The sequence below is a fragment of the Rutilus rutilus genome (genome assembly GCF_951802725.1).
Source record: "Rutilus rutilus genome assembly, chromosome: 21".
NCBI lineage: Eukaryota > Metazoa > Chordata > Actinopteri > Cypriniformes > Leuciscidae > Rutilus > Rutilus rutilus.
In genome coordinates, this window is record NC_140226.1 from 4755179 (window position 1) to 4783041 (window position 27863).

The 27863-nt window shown below is 37.9% G+C and overlaps 2 protein-coding genes across 2 annotated transcripts in view; one reads left to right on the forward strand and one right to left on the reverse strand.

The window, feature by feature from the left end:
• The window catches only part of trappc12 (trafficking protein particle complex subunit 12), a 37336-nt gene extending 12559 nt beyond the window's left edge, over window positions 1–24777 (reverse strand). The window contains exons 1-4 of the mRNA XM_084392724.1: window positions 24674–24777; window positions 22203–23347; window positions 19148–19264; window positions 2211–2324 (exon numbers count right to left, since the gene is read on the reverse strand). Of these exons, the coding sequence (XP_084248850.1) occupies window positions 2211–2324; window positions 19148–19264; window positions 22203–23327 (1356 nt within the window). The 5' untranslated portion in view covers window positions 23328–23347; window positions 24674–24777. The remainder of the gene's footprint in view (window positions 1–2210; window positions 2325–19147; window positions 19265–22202; window positions 23348–24673) is intronic.
• A 60-nt stretch (window positions 24778–24837) lies between these two features.
• Window positions 24838–27863, forward strand: part of eipr1 (EARP complex and GARP complex interacting protein 1) — a 51240-nt gene continuing 48214 nt past the window's right edge. The window contains exons 1-2 of the mRNA XM_084393866.1: window positions 24838–25030; window positions 25557–25640. Of these exons, the coding sequence (XP_084249992.1) occupies window positions 24989–25030; window positions 25557–25640 (126 nt within the window). The 5' untranslated portion in view covers window positions 24838–24988. The remainder of the gene's footprint in view (window positions 25031–25556; window positions 25641–27863) is intronic.

Sequence of the window (27863 nt, forward strand, 5' to 3'; positions counted from 1 at the left end):
AAGCGAGCGGGGGCTTTGACACGAGCCACAGGCCCGTCAGCGGGTTACTGTGGACTGAGTGGGAGTCGGGACGCCAGCTCAAACACTGACAGATCTGCTGCTTCACATGTATATCAGTGTGGGGAACTGAACAAAACTCTAGGGCTGGGTATCGACACAAATGTCGATTTTGATTCACAAGCTTGCTATTCATTTAAATTCTGATCTTGATTCGAAATCCAGTTATATATCAGTATATATATATATATATATATATATATATATATACACACATATACATATATATACATATATATATATATACATATATACACAAAGTTGACTAAAAAGAGGAATAAAAAATCATATTTTGGAAATTGAACTTAATGCCTTAATTAAAAAAATTAGGAAAAATCCAACCTTTAAGGACACCAATTTTCTTTGTCAATGAATAATGTATCGTAAATAAATAAATGTTCTTCCTTAAAATACATGGTGCATAAGTGAGTACACCCCTATGTTAAATTCCCATAGAGGCAGGCAGATTTTTATTTTTAAGTATTTAAAAAAAAAAAAAATTTTTTAGGATACTATGCATCCTGATAAAGTTCCCTTGGCCTTTGGAATTAAAATAGCCCCACATCATCACATAGCCTTCACCATATATATATATATAAATAACATTATAATAATAACTTTTTAATGGAAGTAAATTAATGACAAATGTCTTTGAAACATTGAAAAAAAAAATGCATTGGATTAAAAGTGCTTGCATTTTAAAGCAGTGTATTTTCAGGCTGAAATGTAATATGGTTGTACGATATATTCAAGCTGTGAATATTACAATTAAAAACATTTCAACCACAATTAGGTGAGAAGCTCAGGTGAGAGTCGACGCCTCTCGGGTCAAACACAATCTCCTCCCACATTTCTTTTTAAAAGTCTAATTTTAGACTTCTAGTTCGTGACCGGTGTTTTCTGTGCTTGCGCGTTTATCAATATGTCATGTGTCGGGTCAGAGGTCACCGGAACTAGACTAGTGTGTGGCCGCGTAAGACATTGATTATAGTTTATAAAGTTATAAATATGAATATTTTTCATACAAAAACACATGGCTTCGCTTCAGAAGGTCTTTATGAAAGGGATAGTTCACCCAAAAATGAAAATTCTGTCAGTAATTACTCACCCTCATGTTGTTCCAACCCCGTAAGACTTTCGTTCATCTTCAGAACACAAATTAAGATATTTTTGATGAAATCTGAGAGCTGTCTCACTCCTCCATAGGCTTCTATGTAATTGAAACTTGCCGGCCCAGAAAGTTAGTAAAGACAATGTTTAAAATAGTCCGAGTGACTACAGTGGCTCAACCATAAGTTTATCAAGCGACGAGAATACTTTTTGTGTGTAAAAAACTAAAATAACAACTTTATTCAACTATTCATTTTCTTCTGTGTGGGCCTCTGAGTGAGTTCACGTAGTGTAACAGTGCAGCGCTTCTGGGTTGTACGTCAGAATGGAGGCTCACTATTGGCCGACGCTGGTCGTGTGTGATGCGTGTGATGCCGGCCAATAGTGAGCCTACGTTCTGACTTTCGCAGAAGAAAATGAATAGTTGAATAAAGTCAGGTTTTTTGGGGGGTGTTTTCGCACAAAAAGTATTCTCGTCGCTTGATAAACTTAAGGTTGAGCCACTGTAGTCACTTGGAGCATTTTAACAATGTCTTTACTAACTTTTCTGGGCTGGCAGATGAAATTACCTAGCAGCCTATGGAGGAGTGATCCAACTCTCAGATTTCATCAAAAATATCTTAATTTGTGTTTAGAAGGTGAACTAAAGTCTTACGGGGTTGGAAAAACATGAGGGAGAGTAATTACTGACAGAATTTTCATTTTTGGGTGAACTGACCCTTTAACCCCCTGGAGTCGTATGGATTACTTTAATGATGGATGGATGTGCTTTTTAGAGCCCATTATAAAGCTTGAAAGAGCCAGGATATTTTTTAATATAACTCTGATTGTGTTTGGCTGAAGGAAGAAAGTCTTACACACCTAGGATGGCTTGAGGGTGAGTAAATCTTGGGGTAATTTTCATTTTTGTGTGAACTATCCCTTAAACATGGGGGTCTATGGGATTGACTCTCTTTTGGAGCTTGTCTCTAGCGGCATTTTTGGGTGAACTATCCCTTTAAGTGCTGGGCCGCGGCCCTGTAGAGAGCACAGGTTGTGCTCACCTGTAAGGAGTCAGTGGTGTGTCCGGTGGGCTGGCCGCTCTTGCCGTAGCCCTGGCCGTGAGCCGTCAGCAGTCGTCCCGTCAGATCCACGGACGCCCTCCAGTTCTTAGTGCTCTGTGGGCCGAGAGAGAAGATGAAGACATTACACAAACAGCTGCTCGCTCAGGAGGAGGTGCGAACGAGACGACAAGGTCACTGTGAGCACTCGCTTTACATGACACTGGCATTAGTCAAAGCAAGACTTTCGTTTCAAAACTTGCATATGTTGCAAAAAAAATCAAATTGACTGCAATACAAACTAGGGACGGACAAATTAGGCTTGTTCACACCAAAGTTTTCCTCACATATGCCGTACTGTAGATTTGTTTTTTGGGTGACAGGCACATTTCCCTGCAGTGGATTTGATCACTTTGCACATATATCCGATCTGATCTTCAGTGTCTGCAGTGTTATTTTGCATTGATGAAATTGTGATCCGTTTGTTCAGACAATATCAGTCAATATCCGGCCAACATCTCAGTCGGCCAAAGGTTACATTTTTACTTTTCACTGCCATACTTTTTACTATTATTGACTCATTGTTTTAGACTCAACATTGTATTCTATTAAATAGCTTATTATGACACCATATTTGTAGATCATTGAAATTTCACTATTCTGGAACCTAATTTTGATACCACAGCAAAAACTACTAGCCTGACTAATAAAAAGTTATGAAACAATATAAAAGACGAGTGAAAAGTCAGTAATAAAAAAATGTAAAAATAAAAAAAGGAACATTTTCTGTGTTTGTATTTGTCCTGAGTATTTCCTCCTTAAACTGCAGTGAATCAAAGACAGTCTCAAAAACACAGTTTGAAATCGCTGGTGTTTCTGACGTCACAAACTACCTTGTAACCAATCAGATCAACGTGTGATCGTCGTCAATGAGTGGATCTCCGAGCTGTTTGAGTGAGTGGAGGCGGGGCTCATTTGCATATTCATAGATACACGTATACTAAATGAGGCAACGGTGTAGAGTTACATTCAAGATATTTTAAGGCATGAATAATAAAAACAAATTTTTAAAAAAAAATGTAATTTTGGTGATCAAAGATGAGTTTTAAGGGATAAAATGATTGACTACAGGAGGCCTTAACAATTAACAATTAATCCTTAGGTTAATCGGTTACACTTTATTTTAAGGTAATGTAGTTACATTGTACTTAAGTACTAAATATTATTTATCTAATTGTACTTAAGTACTAAATATTATTTATCTAAATATATTATCTAAATATTATAACTGCATGCACTTATTATAGAGTTACGATTCGGATTAGGGTTTGATTTAGGGTTATTTACCTGAAATTATGCATCATTTACTGTTATTGCGTACAACTACGTGCACTATATTCCAAGACTTCTGAAGCCATTTGATAGCTTAAAGGGACACTAGGTAACTTTTTAACCTTAACTGAACAGCTTCGGAGTCAGTGGAATGGTTATATTACTCATTTCGGGTTGAATGGTGGTGGTTTCGCACCCCCCTGGTGCCCGAGAGCGGAAAAAACTCACTTGCAACTTTGGGACGCGGGTCGGTGTCAGGAAGTATCGCGTGATATCAGGTCTCGCGATGTAACGAATTGCTTGACGGCACTGCACACGTACACGCCCCTATTCAAACACCGGCGGGCTAGCTATAAGCAAAGGGCAACGATAGATTGAGTTATGGCTGAGGCTGAGCCTGTAAAAAAGAAGCAGAAAGCTAGGAAATCTTTGTCGGAGGACCAACGAAAGAGGAAACGGGAGACTGACCGAGCAAGAAGTCAGACTCGAGTAAATATATCGGACCGGCTTTTTCAGAATGGTGAGAACTGAGAGAAACAGAAGCCTGCAAAACGGATGCTGATCCTGCTGTTGCACTTGTAAGTTAAGTATCTTTGGAATAAACTGTGTTTAATATTTAAATTTCAAGTAATTGCGACCTCAGGATGTTTGCTATTGTCTGTAAAGGTTTTTATTATGATCGCTGTCTGTTAGGGGCTTACTAGTAACATTACGCTAGATACTATAACTTTGATGTTAGGCATTGTCATTAGCAAACACGTTTGATTTCTGTAGTTGTGTGGCCGTTCCTCTGTCGGTTTTATTTGTGTAACTTACACTTTTATTTTATGTCACTAAGTCAACGCGTCTGATAGTAGGCAATATCAGACGCGCAAAATGTTGCACATATCATGATCGAGCTAGAAAAAACGTTCTGATGCTTTCTTAGACAAGCAAAGGTAAACCATCATTCTACCAGATGAACTTATAGACCTTGCTAATATAACTTTAGACAAATATTAGCCTCCGATATATATATTTTTTTTATGCTCATGCCCATTCTCCCAAAAACAAACAAACAAACAAACACGAAAGCAGTAGTTCGCCTCGTTCATATCGTTCGTTCCCGGTAAAAATACTAGTATGCATGACAACACAATAAATAAAAAAATCGCCATCAGTTGGAAAGAAAGTATTGCTTTACTTGCCTCGGTAGACATAACTGGTTTTGAAATAGCCGGTTCCTCTGCTCAGCTAGGTTGACAGCTGATCAGCTGGGTTGCTCGTGGCGAGGGGGGAGGGACAACAGTTCGTTTTTACGACAGAGCGTTTGAAAGCATTATACTACCAGACACTAGGGGGAGCTCGTAGAGAAAAAACACTCAGACTTGCATAATGCCCCTTTAAAGGTGCGCTAAGCGATGTCACGCGTTTTTTAGGCCAAAACATTTTGTCACATACAGCAAACATCTCCTCACCATCCGCTAGCTGCCTGTCCCCTGAACACACTGTAAAAAAACGCGGTCTCTATAGACACCACAGGCTCCACAAATGGCAACAAAAACAAACTGGGCTCACCCGCACCACGAAACATAACAAACTGTTCCAACCAATAACCGACAAGAAGGATTTGGGGGTGGGGTTTGGGGGGGTTAGTTTGTGGATGAGGAGGAGGGAGGGTCTAGCTAGCCTCCGTTTTGTTTGACAATACTTTAAACGTCAACAAGAAGTGACGTCACCCAACATCACTTAGAGCACCTTTAATGTGAGGTACTAATGAATATTTAAGTCATTAAGTTAAAGTAAATGGAAACTCATCTCTCCTCAGTCATTCTCCATTCAGCATTCAAACAGTGCGTCGCGTTCGGGCATGACAGTCAACACGATGAAACTCATTTCAAGATCAGTGTTCCCATTATTATACTGTATTTGTAGATTAAGGCCACGGTTTTGCACTAAAGGACTTTATTTTGTTACTTGCTGTTTCTAAATCATGTCATCTTTCTACCAATTGTCTATATAATACAATATAATACACTATGCATCAATATCTCTTCCCTTTTTGCTTTGAATTTATCAATGCGAAGTGCTGCTTGCTGACTCCATGTTGCTTCAAGCGCATCATTCTGCGCAGTTTTCATATCATAATATCTTTGCACAATAAAATATTATTAACAGCCTATCTTGTTCAGTCCAATCTTTCATATGTTGCTTCCTCATTAAAAAGCTGCGATATACATTTTCATTTTATATAGTTTATATATATATATACACACTATATTGGCAAAAGTTTTGGGACGTCTGCCTTTACATGCACATGAACTTAAATTACATCCCGTTCTTAAAGGTGAACTAAGTTTTTTACCTTAACCGAACGGCTTCGGAGTCATTGGAATAGTTATATGACTTTTTTCAGGTTGAATGGTGGTCGTCGTGCAGCCCCCAAGCGCCTGTGAGCCGAAAAACCACACTTGCAACTGCATTTGTTATCAACTTATCCTGCTGTATTATCCTCTAACCTAATTTATAATATCATTTTTGCCATTTATGAATATAGCCTTCTCTTACTGTGGCAGATTAAATCTTTGGTTGGTTGTTTACATTTTTCAATTCCTCAGAAAGTGTCCTGTGTGTGAGTGCGCGTGATTCTGGGGTGGGGAGGTTTAACTACCAAGGGGGAGGGGGCGTGGTCAATGGGAAATCATCCATCATTTCCTAGAGGGAACACTGGATTAATCGACTAATTATTAGTAACAGCCCTAAAGTCTATCCCTCACAGCCTCGTTTTTTTATCCGCCTTATATTCAATATCATGTCTACCCTTACTATACAATCTAAACAATCAGGTGATGATAAAAATAAGACCAAATTCACATTGTGATTACATTCAGATTTACATTTTGACCTTGTGCAATTTGCTGGTGACTGCATGTAATTTTGACACTTTTCTACCTTTGGATTTGAGGAGAACACTGTTTTTTGGCACTTTTTGCCCATGGTGTGGACATGTGCCTTAGATGGGATGCTGTTTGTCTGTTTTGTTTTTCATTTGTGTTCATTTTCTCAGCCTGAGTTTAGTATCGCTTCTGTTTTCACAGGCATTAAAAATGCTTTCTCTTTCCCTCTGTGCTACTGCTTTCTCTCTAGAGATCCTAGAGCCTCTAAATCTTCATTAGAGGGGCAAATGAAGCTGAAAACCACTGGAAGGAAAACGGGCAAAAGCAGCAGCTGCCACTGAGATAAAACATAACAGAAGTCAATGACAGGGGAAACGAGGGTCCTCTCTGATGTACTGCACACTTGGGGACCCCAAACTCACACACACACACGACAGATCAGAGGTTCTGCTGTTTTACAGTTCCCTGTCATCATTAGGGGCTTTCGCAGTGGAGGAACGCTTTCATAGTTTCTATAACTATTGGAAGAAGTGCAGGCTTTTTGGTGTGATCGCGCCGCAGGAACTGGTAACGGTTTTAGTTTTTTGGGGGGACTAAATCAGAATCTAACCCAGCACAACAGGAACTACCAGTGATGTAAGTGTGCGTTGATTGGCCGAACGCATGCGAATACACCTGCCATTTTTATAAAAGCCATGCAAACACAGTTTATAGCCTATATATTCACTCCACAAATAAGGAAAACAGCAATAGCTGGACCAAAGTCACACTGTAACAAATAATTGTCATGATTTATCACAACTTTTTATCTATTGCCAAATCAACTGATTCAGATAACACAATATTTTGAGTTTTCTATTTATTAAACCAATCTCCTTTTATTTTAATGAACTCAAAATTTTAAAGGTATTAAGGTAACTATGTTAAACCAACAGTATTATTTTTTACAGTGGCACTTCTCAACCTGTACACTAAGCTGGAAACCCAATGCGACTTTGAAGGGACCAGGCGAACGATGATTATGTATTTCTGCTCAGCTAGCAACAACATGGCAAATGCTATAATACTTTTTTGTATACAGTTTACTTTCTTTGTTTAACATTTCTATCTATTATTACAGTATTATATAGGACTGTTAAACAGATCATAAACTAATGAAGACGGAGAATGGGAGCGCAGGTATTGGCGTTCTCAGTGCCAACAAAGTAAAAATCTGCCACACCGTCAAAATAAAAGTCCCGCACAACAACCAGAGCAGCAGGACGTTTGTGACGGCTTACGTCACTTCTAAGTTCCTATAACTACCCAGTGCAAAAGCCCCTATTTACTTATCCTCAACAAGTCATTCAAAACCTCAGTAGAACTCAAAAGGAGACATTTTTATTAATGTTCTAGCATGTGGTTCTTTCACACACAATTACTGTACAATGAAATATGCTTTTTTTTACTTTTTTATATTGCTATTTAGGTTTAATCATTTAATTTTTTAAAGATTTTTTCCCCCTCCAGTTTAGTGCTTCAACTTAAACATTTTCAGCTCAGAAAACATTTCTAATTTCCGTTTAGATTAAGTTTTTCCAACTAATATTTATATTTCATTTTATTTCAGCTTCATTTCAATTAACAGTACTGTTTTTATTATTTTTAGTTAATAACCCTGATTCAAAAAGGACACGAAATACATTTAAGTTGTTATTCACTGATAATCTTACCTGTAAGCAAGCTTTTAACTGCCTTCTGTTTTATGAAATGAACGGATCCACCGATTCATTGAGAAATCCGACTCAAAAGGCCCACAATTAATGAAGGAATCAGACACTGATACTTTTCTAATGACTGTGAAAGGAGGACTAAGGTGGAAGTAAATATCTTCAGTGAATAATGACTTAAATTTGGGTCTTTTTATTACACTTCACATTTATACTTTTGAGTGAACTATACCTTCAAGGATGTCAATATATGATGCTGTAGCTAAAACGCAATAGAAGAGAATTATTTAGATGTTATACCATGGTCTGTCTGAATACTCGATTCTGATTGGTTGGAAGGTGTGCAATAAAACGGTTTAATCCAAAGCTTAGATCCCTGGATTTTTATTAATAAAACTGAATCACTACATCATATTTTTCAGCAACGATGGGGTGGCGTAGCCGTGGTTTATCCCTATGCTTTAAGACGAGTGCACACTGAAGCCATATCAGTATTTTGAACACTTTCACCAAAGTCACTTCTGAAGCAAGACAATCATTGAAACTAGTTCTGCATTCGCGCCATATCGTAATTACCATAACCGTTTACAGCTTTACAGTCAGACTCTGACTGATGCTATGAAGATTATGGAGAGAATATTGTATATGTATGTGTATAATATCACATATAATATATAAACACCTTATTCATTGTTACTAACCCAAAAGCTACAAAGATTAATCCAAAATGGGAATAAAAACATAACAGCTCTGTAAGCGAAACGACGAAACAAGAAGCGATAATGAACCAAGGAAAAAAATAAGTAAATTAATACAATGAACGGGTAAGGAATAAACAAAAGCTGTATGGCAACAATTCAAATGGCTATTCACCAGGGAATCATACACCATTCAGAACTGAATGAAGAATGCCTTTTAAAATCCAATAAAAAAAATTAATAAAAACCTACACAGACAACGAAAGCATGTAAATTCATTTCAATAAATACGTAATAATTTTTCATTTATTCTTTACAGTGTAACAGTGATGAATTGGCTGCTATTCTCATGAAAATTGGATCTATGAGACTAAGTTCAGTAAGTTCTGTTTATTATATTGTTACAGAGACAATAGCTCCGTTTCCTGATTTTGACCCACACACTTCCCTCATTTCTGGAGAAACAAGCAACTCCGACAACAGTTATATGTTTCCTTGTTAGCTTTTCTGACCAAACAAAAGGGTCTGGCAGGAAAGCAAGCAGATCAGAGACTGAGGAAATATCACAAACTTAGTGTTGTACTGTAAAGAAGAAAGAATTCAGCAATGAGTTCAAACAACCTGCGTCACCAAAGGAGACTGCGGTATAGGCCCAGAGGTTAATTATTGAAAGCTATGCTAACCCGCAAGCGTTTTCTACATGCTGCACAGCAAGATAATGCTGTTGTCGCATTGTTATCACCTCTGGTAGAAAAGGCATCTGTTAATGTTTCAGACAAATCTGCTAATATGAAAATAAATGTTGACGTAAGGTCTATGGTGATAAACCATCAACCAAATATTCTACTTCCTCTGAAAGCCAAAGCTAATCTGAATGCAATGGAAGAACCAATTACCCAACAGGCAAGCATTAGTGCCAATGCGAGGCTGGATAATGGATTCATTCAATGCAGATGTATTCAAAAGTCCTGTTTGGACTGATGAACCAACCAGTTGAAGCAACAGCAACAGTAACACAATTAATAACACGATAAATTAGAAACACGATAAATGATCGCAAACTCGATTCAAACACCCACTCGATCTTGTTCCTAAATGACAACAATCTGGCTACGTCTATTAAACCATTGACAATTTGATCACAGAGATTCACAGAAATATTGTATCAATTACACCGTTACACCAGTAGGTGGCGACAAGTGACTGAAATGTTTTTTTTTGTCATTGAAACATTAATTCAAAAAACACTGATTCATCCAGTAATGAAACAAGCAAACTCTTTATGAGTGAGTCATTGAATCATTCATTTAAAACTATTTAATAGACTGCGGCAGTTAACACTTCGTTTGAACCTATTTGTAAATTACTTGTTATTTTGTTTAGTTGTCTGTTCAGTATTGAGGGTGATTCGTGATCTCAATTTTTTTTTAAAAATCAAAAATAAATAAATGTGATTCTCAATTTGTCCACAATCGGGCAGCTCGAGCATATTTGAAACAATCCAGTATAGTCAGTAAAATCAGATTCATTTAGTTTCTGTTAATAAGGACAATGAGGCAAATTAGGTCAGTGACTTTCTTTGGATACTTTTAATGAAATTCTTACTCATTTCAGACATTCAGAAACCATGGTCTTGCTTTTCTCTGCTGTCTTTGACAGTTTGAGACAGTAAAAGAACATCAGTATGATGGTCTGACAAAAGGACGAGGCTCATTTAAACGTTTATGTAAACACTATCAGATATTTATGGAATCGTTATTAAAAATCAAGCAATATTAAAGTCAGTCTTTATCTTGAAAACGTCATATTTTACCTGCTAAGTAAAAAAAAAAGATCTGGTGAGATTTTAATGATTTTACTGTAGGTAATTATGCTTATACTTACAGTTTCTTCAATAGATGGAGCTGAAAACCAGTTGTCGGTGAATGCTAGAGAAGTGAATGCTAGATTTGTATATATTCATACAAATTATTTTTGTATCTGACACTGTTAAGAAAAAATACAAAAATGGAGATGAAAACCAACAACCTTCAACTTTAAAATGGTTTTATTGTTAAAGGAATAGTTCACTTAAAAATTAAAATTCTGTCATCCTTTACTCGTCCTCAAGTTGTTTCAAACCTTTATGAATTTCTTTCTTCTGCTGAACACAAAAGAAGATATTTTGAAGAATGTCGGTAACCAAATAGTTGATGGACCCCATTGACTTCCAGAGTAGAGGAAAAAAAAGTCAATGGGGTCCATCAACTGTTCTTCATAAAAATCTTCCAAATATCTTCTTTTGTGTTCAGCAGAAGAAAGAAATTCATACAGGTTTGAAACAACTTGAGGTGATTTTCATTTTTAAGTGAACTATTCCTTTAAAGCTGTCTTTTGCAACTCTCTCACTCTCTACACTCACGGAATACTTATGGGCTGCACTGAGAGAGATTCAGTCCTTTGTGTCCAAGAAAATAAGATAGATAACAATATTATGAACAGCTGGAAAGGAAGTCAGGATGGTGCCGTGAGAAATAAGACCGAGATTAAGAGCCAAAAATAATCACTGGAACCCCGTATGGAGAAGACAAGAGCCAGACCAGAAGAAAAGAGAGAAATGAGCAGTCATGGGGAAACGAGGGAGGATGAGGCATCGTTCTTCTGTAGAATGAGGGATTTTCTATCAGGTTCAGATGAACGGCACATGTTGTGTTGTATCATGTATGTGAGACTTTGCTCTCTGTCTGAGCAGTTTTTACTCTGGGGATGACAGATCTGGATCAGTATGTACTTCTGCACTAGTCCCAGTTCTAGACCATTTTAACAGCTGCACAATTTTTTTAAATGAAACCACATACGATTTGACAAAGGCTGCGATTATTTTATGTGCAGCTTGTCAGTGCAGCACGGCTCTGTGATCAGTAGTAAATGCTGCTCCATCTGAAAGCCAGAGGGTGCTCTCGCGCAGACATTTGAAATATGCCCCGCAGAAGTTCGATAACGCACGTCATTCCAGGAAATCCCTATGGGCATCATACTATCGCTGTAGCTGAATAAACAAAAGATTGAAACGCTTTGATTAAACATGACTAATACAATCTATGAGTTCTTCAAGCCTTCTCTGGTATTTTCATGATAATAAAGTGTATTTATACTTTAAAGGGCACCTATTATGACCCTTTTCACAAGATGTAAAATAAGTCTCTGATGTCCTCAGAGTGTGTATGTGAAGTTTTAGCTCAAAATACCCTACAGATAATTGTTTGCAGCATGTTTAAATTGTCACTTTTTGGGGCTCAGAAAAACATGCCGTTTTAGTGTGTATCCCTTTAAATGCAAATGAGCTGCTGCTGCCGCACAGAGGGCGGAGCCTCACGAGTTCGCGCTTCAGAGCCAGGACAGTCTCATCTCACGGAATGATAATATCAAAACAGAAATTCTCAGTAGCGGTGTTCATTTCGACCCGGAGTCGGACAATAATGTCCACAGAGCCAGAGAATATATGCTGTATGGAGATAGAACAAGTATAGTTTAGTTAAATTACGGTTATAACTTATTTTTCATCTTGCTTTTATCCACTATTAGTACAAGCCTGCAGTAGCGGACCCAGTCTGAATGATGGCCAAAAATATACTGATGAGTTTAATGAAGTTTATTGTACATCACACAAAAGATGAAGCGTTAGTTTTACTCCAGAAAATCACTGTAAGAGCTGAATAAACACCGTATAAGAAGTGTGCATAAACACTTGTTACAACTAACAGTATACAAATATATACACACCTTTTCAGGAAGTGCTTAACAAACTGGTAAACTTTATATCTGTAAAACGACTCGATTAACTGTCATAAAGTGCGCGCTCTAACTTTAATTTCTGCCGTGATCAGTAACGCTAGGCCTATCGCTCCGGAGACTGTAAGCTTGATCACAAACAGTTGGTACAGATCCATCCTCGAGTAACAACGAGAGTAAATGAAGACTGCTATGTTCATTCTTACATCTAACAACAAAACACCTCAATCGATTAGAAGACATTCTTGTCTACAGCTGCTCCGGCGTCGAAACAATGGCGGACTGTGTTTAGCTCACTCAGGGCGGGTCTATGCTAATACAGCAGCGTCAGTCAACAGTCGTGGGCGGGGCTTGTGCAAAAGTACGTCACATTGCCCCGAATCTGAGAACGGCTTTTTCTGAGACAGTGCTTATGATTTATGGGGATTTAAAATAAAAAGCACTGGGTGGATTTTTATCATTATAGGGTGGTTGTGTACACACACTGCCAACACACATTTGTGTTCAAAATTAATTTCAAAGTGAATTTTGCATAATAGGTGTCCTTTAATGCAGATCAACATAGCCTTTATCACTGTAGAATACTAAGAAATAATATGTTGTGTGCCTTATTCTGTGTAAGAAAAGTTCATTTGTCCCGTCTTAACGTCGTGTTTGTGAAGTGTTTCAAGCCTGTTCTCTTTGTTGTTTTTTCTTCATGACTACTCTTTGGCAATGTTCCATGACAGAAGACAGGACCAAAGAACAAGGACTCAAATATTGATTTGCCAGCAGTACAATTGCTCTGATTAGAACAGCAAGGCAGAGCTCTCAAGGACCACACAAGGGATTTTCTACAACTGGCGTGCCTGACTTCATTTCCCAACCGTTCATTAAAGGTATATTACCACTTCAGCTTTGGGACCTTTGTGGACTTTGTAGAGTGGGTGCTGGCCACCTATGTGTCCTTGTGTCCTGAGTCTGTTCCAGTGAGAGAAATTCCCGAGTCCGTTCCAGTGAGAGAAATTCCAGTGTCCGTTCCAGTGAGAGAAATTCCTGAGTCCGTTCCAGTGAGAGAAATTCCCGAATCCATTCCAGTGAGAGAAATTCCCGAGTCCGTTCCAGTAAGAGAAATTCCAGAGTCCGATCCAGAGAGAGAAATTCCCGAGTCCGTTCCAGTGAGAGAAATTCCCATTCCCGAGTCTGTTCCAGTGAGAGAAATTCCCGAGTCTGTTCCAGTGAGAGAAATTCCCGAGTCTGTTCCAGTGAGAGAAATTCCCGAGTCTGTTCCAGTGAGAGAAATTCCCGAGTCCGTTCCAGTGAGAGAAATTCCAGAATCTGCCCTTCCTGTCTGCCCTGGTTGTATTGAAGAGGTGGTCCTTTCCTGTGTGTTTGGGCCACACACACACACCTCAGCTCCAGCCCCTGACCAGAGTCCAGTGATCGCTCCAGTTCACGAGCCCCGGTGCAGAGTCTGCTCTGGAGGCCACGGAGGCCGATCCTCCCTGGCTCCCTGAACTGCCAGCGCCTCCCTGGCTCCTGTATCGCCAGTGTCACCCTGGAGGCTTCCTAGCCTGCCGGCACAGACCAGGACACCTGCCTGTTACCTTCCCTCACTCCCTCCAGTTGGATTCTTTTTGTTGCTCTTTGCGCCTTCCGGGAGGGGGATTAATGTCAGGGTTCTGTATTTTTTTTTTTTTAATTGTGTTCACCTTCTGTTTGCTCGTTTTCAGTTGAGCATAAAGCATATTTTCTTACTTAGCATTTTTGTTTTGTTTTTCAGTACAGATATCTAAACATTCTTAAATCAAGATATATTTACTTGAGAAGTGTTGGAAACTTTTCCTTCGTCAAAGCAGAGACCAGGAGACTTGGTTCTTTCTTTTAAACAGAAGTTACTCTTTATTGAGAACACGAGCTGTCGTAGCTGCAGTCATCAAGTTTAACTAAGGCAGTGTACATTGTAGTTTATATACATTTAGAGAGCAGTGCTTAGACATGGAGACAAAGCACCTGGGTGACGACCTTAAAGGAGAACTCCGGTCAATTTTAACATTGAGCTCATTTTTTTGTACATTTGGAGTGCTGTCAGTACAGAGAACAACGACAAAAATCGGTGTTGCCTACAACGTGTTATCCTCGTTTTAAAATTTGCACCCTGTTGACTTCAATGGGGCAAGTTTTAAACCTGCTTTTAGCCTCTTAACATCCTTGATGTGTCATTACAAGTGCACAGGTCATGTGAGTGATTCCTTCAGAGTTAACACGGGTGAATCTGACTGCAGTAGATGTGAAAGAATTTAATAAAAATGATGTTTATTCAGCCAGCGCACATACCTGTATTTACATCCTGTTTTCGGTCGAAGTCCACAGTAATCGATTGTCGAGTTCACGCGCATAGGTTTAGTACCTATGATCACGCGCGTGAACTCGACAATCGACTACTGTGGACTTCGACCGAAAACAGGATGTAAATACATAGTATATCTACTGCAGTCAGATTCACCCGTGTTAACTCTGAAGGAATCACTCACATGACCTGTGCACTTGTAATGACACATCAAGGATGTTAAGAGTTATACCTCAGACTCTAAGCTTTCAAATGACATCAACTTTGTGTTAATCAAGGCAAGATTTTTGAAAAATATGGTAATGAATATTTTCGCAGCTAGGTGGCGCCTGCTGGCGGTACACTCGGTTTTAGAGGGATTACTCAGCACCCGTTAGGAGTTAATAAATGTAATTAGATGCATTAAAAAGCTGAGATCCTAAGCTTTAAAATGATATATAATGTGTTGTTCCATTCAGTGGTTGCTTAGTAATAAAAAAAAAATATTTCCGAATGGGAATAAATCAAATACATAAATAAAAAAGCCATAGGCCGCCTAAAGCTATAGGCCGCCAAAGTGCATCTTTGCACTTTGTTGGTGCAAAGATGCAAGCATTGCACCAACAATCACTTCTCACATGTGTACTGTGAGAAGTGTAAGGTGCATCTTTGCCTGAACAAAGACAGAAACTGCTATGTTTTCAAACTGTTAAAGGCATAATAGATTTTTTGTATCTAAACTCTACACGGTTGTAAGCAAAACGTTCCCCAAAAGCCTGATGTATCAAATGTGATACAAAAAATATATCATAAACAAAATGAGTTGGCAATTTTTTTGATTTTTTTTTTATTCAAGGCTTAATAAACATCTTATTTCCCAAAATATATAATTTTCTGCCATTTTTTTAATGTGTCAGGCTTTAAAGGGTTAAGCTTTGTAAATTTAAAAGTATTAAAATGAAGTGAGTTTATGTTTAAAACAAGAAAAGATACCTGTCAGTGGGGTAGGAAAAATAAACTTAATTCAGAGGGAAAACAAGATTATTTGTTCTTATCCTATTGGCAGATATTTTTCTTGTTTTTAGTATAAATTCAATTAATTTTGATGATTTTATTTTTCAGATTTATGTAACCGTTTCTCAAGTAAATGTATCTTGATTTAAGAATGTTTAGATATTTATACTGGAAATCAAGACAAAAATACAGAGTAAGAAAATATTTTTTTGCAGTATAATGACTGTATACTTTGAATGCAATGTTAGTCATTTGGATAAAAGACATATTTAAAACACATAGGATCTTTAAAGAGTGATACAATGCAGTGTCTGTGAATGTCTCACTATATACAGAGGACTAATCCTGTGTGTGTCTCAGTAAGCCTCACACGTTTCTCTTCTTGATCTGGCCTGTGAAGTCCAGGATCTGGGGATTAGAGCTCATGCTTCCACACTACAGGCTGCCTCAGCACTAACACTAGAGAAACACACACACACACACACACACACGCAGGGTATCCTTGTCATTCAGTGAAGGACGTGGGCACAGCAGGCAAGGCTGTGCGTCTCAGGCCTGTCTGCATGTGTCTGACTCTTGTGTTCAGAGGTAAATCAGTGAGGCAGTAATTTTGGGCCCCTAGGGCTACAGCTGGCACTTCATGCTGCCTGATACAGCACTGCACACACACACACTGTACAAATGGTATATTCTATCTCCTTACACTAACCCTACCCCTAAACCTACCCATCACAGAAAACTTTCTGCATTTTTACATTTCCAAATAAACTCATTCTGTATGATTTATAAGCTTGTTTACCCATGGGGACCTCTATTTAGGTCCCCACTATGGCACGACTCCCCATGAGTCTGTGTGCATTCAGGTTGAAGTCCCCACCGGGATAGAAAAACAGGTACACACACACACACACACACACACACACACACACACACACACACACACACACGTGTATAATGTGGTTTATGTGTAACTCTCCATAGGTGTACCCATCACAGAAAACATTCTGCATTATTTTGGATTTTTTTAAAACACAGTTTGGTATGCTTTTTAAGTTTTGTTAAATTTGGTTTACGAGGACACATGAAGTCTCTCATATACCATGTTTACGTTGTAATATTCATGTCATTATACACATTTGTGTCCACATAAACCATATACAAACACACACACACGCACACGTGAAACGTGTTTATTTGAAATGTGTTGTTTTTGAAACAAGTTTCTTCAGAAATATGACGAGAAAAACAGGTATTTTTGGTTTGTTTACATGTCTTTGGTCCGTGCTGTGTTCATATTTCATTCGAACTGCACCAGAGTTCGTTTGGAAGCGGATCGAAACCCATCCCCAAGCGGTCTCGGTCTGCTTGTTTGGTGGCACCAGGGTTCGGATGGCAGCGTTCACACTAATTCACTGACAGAGCAATCACACCAGAGTTCGTTTGAATCGAACCAAACATGGACAAGTTCGGTATTTTACACTTAAAGCCCTGTTTTCAGATCGTTTCTGATGAAATAGAACGGTTAAGATTGAAATTTGGACACATGCTGCTGGCCCGAGAATTTTCGGTTTCTGTGGTAGCACCCCACCGTTTTGAATTTAGAAATTTTGAATCAAATTTCAATTCGATATATGCATAGTTTTGATTTTAGATTTGATCATAGATTTTACATCTATGCATATATTGAATTGAAATTTTATTGAAAAATCGAGAATCGATTTTAAATCGAATCGTGGGATTCCCACCCCTAGTAAATATTGCTGTTTATTACTATTTGTTGGTATATTGGTTCATGTAAATGAAGGGAATAAATATATTTTTTTCCTTGCATTCATTTAGTGAAAAAAACATTGTGGAAAGCAGGCCTTGATTATTTTGAACTAGATTTTACTTCTTGATTACATCTTCATAGCTCAAGTGACTGTTGAGTTGAAAATGCTTTGGATGAACCTTTTAAGTCATTTTAGAGTAAATAAATAGATTATACATTTTAAATTAAATATTGTTAAGGATAAAAATATTAAGATAGAATTTAACTACACTGTGAAAATCTTTTTTTATAAATTGTAAATAAAATTATATTGGAGTAGCCCTACATTTTACCCCAAAAAATAAAAATAATAATAATAATAATACTATTTCAGTATTTCACCTTCAAAATCTCATGTTTAATTAAATGTGTTACTTGCTGTTTCTTTGTAATTTCTGAGTGAAAATGGTAAAATCCTACACCAGATATTTTCAGTATATATCACCAAGTTGTAATACAATATCAACAGCAAAATAGGTCAAAGCGTTTATAATGTGAGAGTCATCTACACAGCTGGGATTGCTTGATGATATTTGCACGTGGGAACGACTTAATTTCAAGCAAGAACTTGTGTGAATGTCATGTGGATGTGGTCTGGAGTGTAGAAAACTGTCACATAACTGTGAGTTACTGTCACATTCTGGTCGTTACTGGAGGTGGAATAGCAGGTCCATCAATTGCTTATTGTAAAAAGATTTAATTCAATAACTATAATTTATTATAGTTAGAACCAGCTGAATAAATAAGCTTTCCATTGATGTATGGTTTGTTAGGATAGGGCAATATTTGGCCGGGATACAACTATTTGATAATCTGGAATCTGAGGGTGCAAAAAAATCTAAACATTGAGAAAATCTCCTTTAAAAAAGTTGTTCATTTATGTAGCCGATTATGTTGCATTCACTCACAAAAATAAATGTTTTATATATTTACGGTAGGAAATTTACTAAATATCTTCATGGAACATGATCTTTACTAAATATCCTAATGATTTTTGGCATAAAAGAAAAATCAATAATTTTGACACATACAATGTATTGTTGGCTATTGCCACAAATATACCCGTGTGACATGTGACTGGTTTTGTCATCCAGGGTCACAATATGGTGAGTGACTACAATAGTACTATATTTAGATCATGAAACACTGCCACGTTGCCCAATACATTACAGTCCAAGATTTTAGCTCAGATTTTTACCCCGATTTCGAGTCCGGAGCAAATTGCCACAAGCCTTCTGCAGATTTTAAACAGTCGTAAAACTAAAAAAAGAAATGGAGATGGTGAACAAGAACACAAAGTGGAGCTCCGCCATTAATGCCACTCACCTCCAACCCTCGTTTTGAAATGTGACATGTCTGTCTCGGCTGAAATGATTAAAAAAATGGGAGCACGAGAAGGAACAATCATGATCTGCTACTCACTATTAGCCGCTTGAGTCCCAGGAAGTTCTGCTCCACTGAGTTGGCCGAGAGCACCTGTCTCTTCATCGCTGCCTGGTCACCCAGAAAACGCTGCATGAGATCTTTCACCGCGTCGCCCTGCAAATCACACAGATTCCTGTTTCAGAGCGTTCCCACACTGAGGACAAGAAACAGAGACTGACAGAGATAATTATTCACTATGTCTTCACTATTATTTACTGCAGTTTAAAGACCCTATGAAAAGGACCAGTTTGGGGTTGGTAAGTTTTTTTTGTGAGTTTTTGAAAGAAGTAAAAAAAACACAGAACACAAGAACACAAAAAAACACAATGGCCAATCAGAGACATATATGTTGAGCGCTTGAACACAATGGCCAATCACAGACATATATGTTGAGCGCTTGAACACAATGGCCAATCACAGACATATATGTTGAGCGTGTCAATACAATGGCCAATCACAGACATATATGTTGAGCGTGTGAACACAATGGCCAATCAGAGACATTTATGTTGAGAGCTTGAACACAATGGCCAATCACAGACATATATGTTGAGCGCTTGAACACAATGGCCAATCACAGACATATATGTTGAGCGTGTGAACACAATGGCCAATCAGAGACATATATGTTGAGCGTGTGAACACAATGGCCAATCAGAGACATTTATGTTGAGCGCTTGAACACAATGGCCAATCAGAGACATATATGTTGAGCGTGTCAATACAATGGCCAATCACAGACATATATATTGAGCGCTTGAACACAATGGCCAATCACAGACATATATGTTGAGCGCTTGAACACAATGGCCAATCACAGACATATATGTTGAGCGCTTGAACACAATGGCCAATCACAGACATATATGTTGAGCGCTTGAACACAATGGCCAATCACAGACATATATGTTGAGCGCTTGAACACAATGGCCAATCAGAGACATATATGTTGAGCGTGTCAATACAATGGCCAATCACAGACATATATGTTGAGCATGTCAATACAATGGCCAATCACAGACATATATGTTGAGCGCTTGAACACAATGGCCAATCACAGACATATATGTTGAGCGTGTGAACACAATGGCCAATCACAGACATATATGTTGAGCGTGTGAACACAATGGCCAATCAGAGACATATATGTTGAGCGTGTGAACACAATGGCCAATCAGAGACATTTATGTTGAGCGCTTGAACACAATGGCCAATCAGAGACATATATGTTGAGCGTGTCAATACAATGGCCAATCACAGACATATATATTGAGCGCTTGAACACAATGGCCAATCACAGACATATATGTTGAGCGCTTGAACACAATGGCCAATCACAGACATATATGTTGAGCGCTTGAACACAATGGCCAATCACAGACATATATGTTGAGCGCTTGAACACAATGGCCAATCACAGACATATATGTTGAGCGCTTGAACACAATGGCCAATCAGAGACATATATGTTGAGCGTGTCAATACAATGGCCAATCACAGACATATATGTTGAGCATGTCAATACAATGGCCAATCACAGACATATATGTTGAGCGCTTGAACACAATGGCCAATCACAGACATATATGTTGAGCGTGTGAACACAATGGCCAATCACAGACATATATGTTGAGCGAGTGAACACAATGGCCAGTCACAGACATATATGTTGAGCGCTTGAACACAATGGCCATCAGAGACATATATGTTGAGCGCTTGAACACAATGGCCATCAGAGACATATATGTTGAGCGCTTGAACACAATGGCCAATCAGAGACATATATGTTGAGCGTGTCAATACAATGGCCAATCACAGACATATATGTTGAGCGCTTGAACACAATGGCCAATCACAGACATATATGTTGAGCGCTTGAACACAATGGCCAATCACAGACATATATGTTGAGCGTGTGAACACAATGGCCAATCACAGACATATATGTTGAGCGAGTGAACACAATGGCCAATCACAGACATATATGTTGAGCGCTTGAACACAATGGCCAATCACAGACATATATGTTGAGCGCTTGAACACAATGGCCAATCAGAGACATATATGTTGAGCGTGTCAATACAATGGCCAATCACAGACATATATGTTGAGCGCGTGAACACAATGGCCAATCACAGACATATATGTTGAGCGCTTGAACACAATGGCCAATCAGAGACATATATGTTGAGCGTGTCAATACAATGGCCAATCACAGACATATATGTTGAGCGCTTGAACACAATGGCCAATCACAGACATATATGTTGAGCGCTTGAACACAATGGCCAATCAGAGACATATATGTTGAGCGTGTCAATACAATGGCCAATCACAGACATATATATTGAGCGCTTGAACACAATGGCCAATCACAGACATATATGTTGAGCGCTTGAACACAATGGCCATCAGAGACATATATGTTGAGCGTGTCAATACAATGGCCAATCACAGACATATATGTTGAGCGTGTCAATACAATGGCCAATCACAGACATATATGTTGAGCGTGTCAATACAATGGCCAATCACAGACATATATGTTGAGCGCTTGAACACAACGGCCATCAGAGACATATATGTTGAGCGCTTGAACACAATGGCCAATCAGAGACATATATGTTGAGCGATTGAACACAATGGCCAATCAGAGACATATATGTTGAGCGAGTGAACACAATGGCCAATCAGAGGTGTTTAAGAATCAGTTCAACATTGCTCAAATGCTAGAGGGAAATGCTGGTATTGTCACATTTGGTACCGAAGTCGGGTACTTTTGATAACATTATATCGCACACCCCTATGCTAGCTAGAGTAATCCTAAATGTAACATATTTGCCTATAATAAATATGGAATAAAAGGCACAAAACGCAACTTTTGAATGAATGTGGTCTTTAAATGAACACCTAGGCCTATCAAAAAATATTCTGTCATTATATACTCTTATTTCACATCAAACCTGCACCCAGGTTTTTTGCGCACCACATTCAATTTAGCAGAATGTTCAAATTAGAAATTAGAAATGTAATTTTGCGAAACTGCACTGACCTGTAGGTTGTCAAACTTGAGTCCGGGCATGGCCAGCTGCTCTCGGTCAATCTGCACAGGACTGATCTGCTGAGTGGCCACTGATATCAGAACCTTCCTGGTGTCGTCTGAGGGAAGCCAGGCGTCATAACGCTTATCCAGATCGCTGGTGATCAGGGCGCTTGCGAAAGGGTCGTCACAGCTTGAGAACACGGCCTGGAGTTTGTTCACGGGCTCCGCGGGACTTTCTTGCGGTTTCGCAGCGACCGGGGTGAAGTACGAGCTGGTCGGCACAGCTTCCTGAGGCCCGGGGCCCGACGGAGAATCTGGAGTCTTGGCTGACTCTGCGTTCGGGTTGCTGATTGATATGAAAGAGGTGGATGTGGTGAAGGAATCGAAGAAGTCCGAGGCGGGGTTGACCACGCAGTTATCCGTGAAGAACTTACTGAGGCTGGGACTGGGCTGGCACACTTGAGGGATGAGTTTGTTGGGGGTGTCTGTGTTGCCGATGGTAAAACTTGGAGATTTTACTAGCGTGGGCTGAAAGCCGTCAGGTATCAGGGCTTGTGTTTTGGGTTGCACGGCCTGGCTGAAGATAGTACACACCGGGACCGGCTCCTCTTTGGGGGACGTATCCGTATTCACCTCAAGTTCGGATTCTTGAACTTTGGGAGCCTCTGGGTTTGGGTCGTGCTGAGGAACAATTTCCCTTTTGTCATCCACCTGTGTAATCTTCTCCTCTTCGTTCTTTTCTTCCAATAAAGGCTCTGATGTGTCCTCAGGTTTAGCGATGTCGTCATCCTTTTGTTCTTCTGTCTCTTCATCCGGTGTTTTGGACAAAAGCGCTTCCTCATCTTCATTCTGCCCCAAAAGCGAGTCGATGGGAACGACGTCCTCTTCCTCGCTGTTAGGGGAGTCTGAGATCATCACGCTCTCCATCATCTGGTCATACAGCTTGTCTATTAAGCTCTCAGAGTGAATGCTGTCGTCCGGTGGGGAGACGAACGCTTCGGCGTCCAGGTCGATGCTCTCCTCTTGGAAAGACGCTTCTGTTGTGTCAGTCTGGGGCGTGACAGAGGCTTCTGGCGTCTCTGCATCTATATCCAGAGTAACAGGCCTCTGAGATGGACCTTCACTGCTGTCCATGACTCCAGCCTGGATGTTCCCTGTCAAACGAAACACACATCAATGAATAAGGCTAAATAGCTAAAAGAAAAATGATAGACACCATTGTGAATAAGATGTACACTTTAGCATTCTTATTACAGATATAATATTAACTTAAGTGTAAACTTAAATGTAATGTTCTCAGACACTTGACTGCATGATATTTACCATTTAATGAAAATGAATTAGGTATAGGTGAAATTTATTAAATGCAATTAGATGAGTGTTTTTACAAATGTATATGTAATTTCACATGCATACTCCTTTTGTCTTTAAAATAGTGCACAGCTGAATGTACTGAAAAGCATGTATGATAAACTAAAATATACTTTAATGTTCTTCATTTTTAAAGTATGTCATGAATTTAAATATATTAAATGTATATTTAAATTTTGTAATGGAACATTTATGGTTTGATAGGGTCATTTTCTTTTTCCTGAAAATGTAAGTTAATGTAATCGCATTGGAATAAAACGTGCTGACTTTGCTCACACTTCCCAATTTTTGGGGGGAGATTTTGTGAGATTTTTTCCCCCACCTTGTCACACTTGTGGTCAAAAATGACCAGCCTAAAAAAATAGCTTATAAATTTCTCATTATGCTTTATTTTCACCAAATATTCCTTTAAGTAGCCTTTGTTAAGAAACAGTAAATGAAGTGTACTCTCTTTAGGAATTTCCTTAATATTGCATTATCTACAAGTACAGTTTTTACAAAAAAAATACAATACAAAATATAGATTTGAATTACAATACAAGCACAAATGATTGTTTACATTCAATACAATTAAGCACACTTCTTTCTTTTTCACAAGGTCATTCTTACAGTGTTTCTCTGGTTTCTTCTCATATTCATATAGCACAAGAGATTTTGCTCTATATTCAATTGCTCATTTTTCGCTGGAGTTTGTGAAATAATATTTAAGTAAACATTCATTTAACGCACTACTGATAATATCAAAAGACTAAATAATAGAGGAATATTATTTGACAAATAAGTTAAGCCTTTTTCGTTTCCAAATAATACGAATTACAGAATGTCAAATGAGCTCCATTGATTAATTAAACAAATAATGATAGAAATCCAAACATTCTGGAGGTGAAAATTAGTAACTGTTACAAAATAATTACGATTAAAATACAGTTTATCAATAATATAATGTTACTGCATGCATGTCTGAAGAGCTCTTTAGCAACAACATGATGAATGTAGACTAACATACAACAACTGTTGACTTGACATTTAGGTGACCGTCATATTCATCACGATACTTACGCACAGAGAGAAAATTACATTATGAAAAAACAGTAAAAACATGATTTTACCTTCAGTGAAATGAACGCTGTGATGACAGCAGTGTAAACACACGCATGCGCACTGACGTAAGAAGAGAACCCTACGGTGTGCGAAAGGTGTCAAACATCAGCGCTACGGAGGAGACTGGTATTCTCGAACACACTTCCGTTCGCAAAACACAAAGCACGAACTCACAGAGAACAGTGTTACGTGACTTTCCGTACGCCGTTTTCGTAAGTTTCATTTTACTCTCGCGGAACTGCTGTCCATGTCATTAGTATTTGATAAACAGGAGAATGTTTTGCTCTGAATTAAATCATAAATGAATAAATGAATGACTGAAGATGGAGGATGATGCACCGGTTATTTATGGCCTGGAGTTTCAGGTATGTTTACACTTTTCATTCTTGCACACAACAATCTCATATAGATACATTATGAACTGGTACCTATGTGTTTCACTGTTGTAATATTTACATGTTTAATATAAAATGGTTATTAAACATGTTTTTATATTAAACAATATATTAAATGGAGAGATATGTTCCGTTCCTAATATCTGTCACAAACAATGTATAGGCTAAGTATGGAATCAGAAGGTAATAAACCATAAGCACTTACATATAGCCTACTATGAATGCCATATTATTATCTATCTATCTATCTATCTATCTATCTATCTATCTATCTATATATATATATATAAATATATATATACATACATGGCACATGGTTTTGGTAAATGTTTCTTTTTACGTGCTCAAGAAAACATGAGCCCATCTGTCCTATAATATCCAAAAATGCAGGTAGGTAACGTTAGGTAGCAGCTGTAGGCATTTTGTGTCAGATATGTATTGTATTTTCTTGTATTTTGGCTGTGTATGATTAATGCATGGGCTGTCATGTTTTCAGGCGCGTGCTCTGGCAGCTCAGACAGCGGAGACAGATGCCATCAGGTTTCTCGTGGGCACACAGTCACTTAAATTTGATAACCAGGTGAGTGAATGTACATTCTTTTTCCCAGTCGTCTCAATGGCAAAAAGTGTCTATATTCACCCCTATATGCAGGACTCTTTAGGACAGGTTTCTGAATGAGTCCAGTTCATATTTATTGTTAATTCATCTCATAATTCACTAACTAGGACGATACCACAGAAATACAGCACAACAAATTAAATGAATCTGTCATGGCAGGCTAGGACCAAATCACAGATTAACATGTAAGAGAAAGCGTTTATAACTTCTTGTTTTGTTACATCGGCCCTTGTTAGGACACGGTATTTCAGTGCATGTCCAGGTGTAATTCATGACTCTCCAACAACATTTCTGAAACTATATAAAACCTGTTGCGATTTTATTGTTGTTTATATCAGACTTTGATTTAATATTTGAAGAATGCACACATTTTTTGTTTTAATTTAGGCGGTTATTAGTTCTTAATAGTGACAAACTACAAATGACTGTTTGCAAACAGATTTCCCACACACTCCCCCTGTTTGAATACGATTTTTAGACTTTTCTTTTTTGCTTTCAGATTATAGAGTTGTTTTCATCATAAACTGTTTATATACTAGTGGAATTATCTTTAAGATGTTTAGCATTTATTTTAAATAAGAAGACAAAATAATAAATTAAGAAAATAATATATAAAAATAATAATATAAAGAAAGTTATAAAATAAATTATTATTAAATATAATAAATAAAATAACAAGATATAAACAAGATAATGAAATGAAGATTAGTAAGATTAATAATAAGATCATACATTAGACATTAAAAGCCAAAATCAATAATATTAATTATTATATCAATTAAGATGAATTATAAATAATTATATAAACAATAATATAATATACCTACAATACAGTAATATATAATTGCCACATTCTGTTGGTGTTTTGCTTTTAATAGGACTGTTAGATTGTTTCTCTTCAGTTACCTGTTCCCTTTGTTCTAGTTTCCTGCCAGTCATTAGTTACCATGGACATTAGCCTAATTAACGAGCACATCTGTCTGTTGTTAGTTCATCCCCATGTTCCTCATTTCCTTTCTTTCCTTGTCTGGTATTGTTTGTGTTGCTTTGTTCACATGCTGGCACGTTACCTGCTCATCTGTGGATTCATTTGGTTTGTTTGTATATAATAAATTCCTTTTTGGAACCTTTTCATTTTCCTTGGGACTAAACGTTACAATAATAAAATAATAGACAAATAAAGATTAATAATAAATAAGATCATACATTATTTGCCCCAAATAAACTGAATAACATACAGTATATTCTAGATAAAGTAGTAACTGAAATTACGCAAATGACCCTGCTCAAACATTTACATTACCTTGGTTATAAAAGGGAAAAAATTAAATATGGCAAAAATAAAAACAATGTTATAATTTAGTCACTCATGTTGTTGCACATCCAAATCTGTTTGACTTTATTTTACTGTGGAACATAAAGGAAGATATTTTGATGTTTCAACTGTTTTTGTCCATATAATGGACCTCAGTGGGGTTCAAAACATCACTGGAACCCATTGACTTTCATTCTTCAAGATGTCTTCTTTTGTGTTTCTTCTGTACAAACTTTTTGGGTGAACTAACTAATCATTTAATACTGTTTGTTGACTCCTGACTGTTTGCAGCCCTTTCTAATCATTACGTATGAGTGCTGTAAACCTTGCACTTTCATGACCTGGAGGATATTTGAGGACAAACCAGACCAGAGCTGTCATAAAAGAATATTAAGGAGGATATGTATGTCAACTGTTGAACTGCATCATTTGTGTAAATTCAGTCGTATTTTGTAAAGTGTCTGTGAAATATCATAGCTTCATCTGGGCAGGGCTGCATTTAAGTAAAAAAAAAAAAAAAAAAAATTATTGATAGCACAACAAAAAAACATTTTTTTTCATCCTTATTTTAAAAACCGACAAGTCTTTTACATATTTAGCATAAAACTTATGAGCACAACTGTGTCTTTAAGATGATATTTTCACTTGGCAGCTGCTAAATAGATAATCTTTTCTTGTTTTAAGCATATACAGTATCAAAATCATTAGTATGGTAAGGAAATGATTATTTGCTGTGATCAAAAAGACTTCGGCTTCATAAACGTACTCTTCAGCCGGTCATTTCCTTCAGCCCTCGAGCGGCACACACTGAGGCCTGTGTGTCATTACTGATACGGCACTTCGCCACCGTCCTGAGCATGAGTGAACCT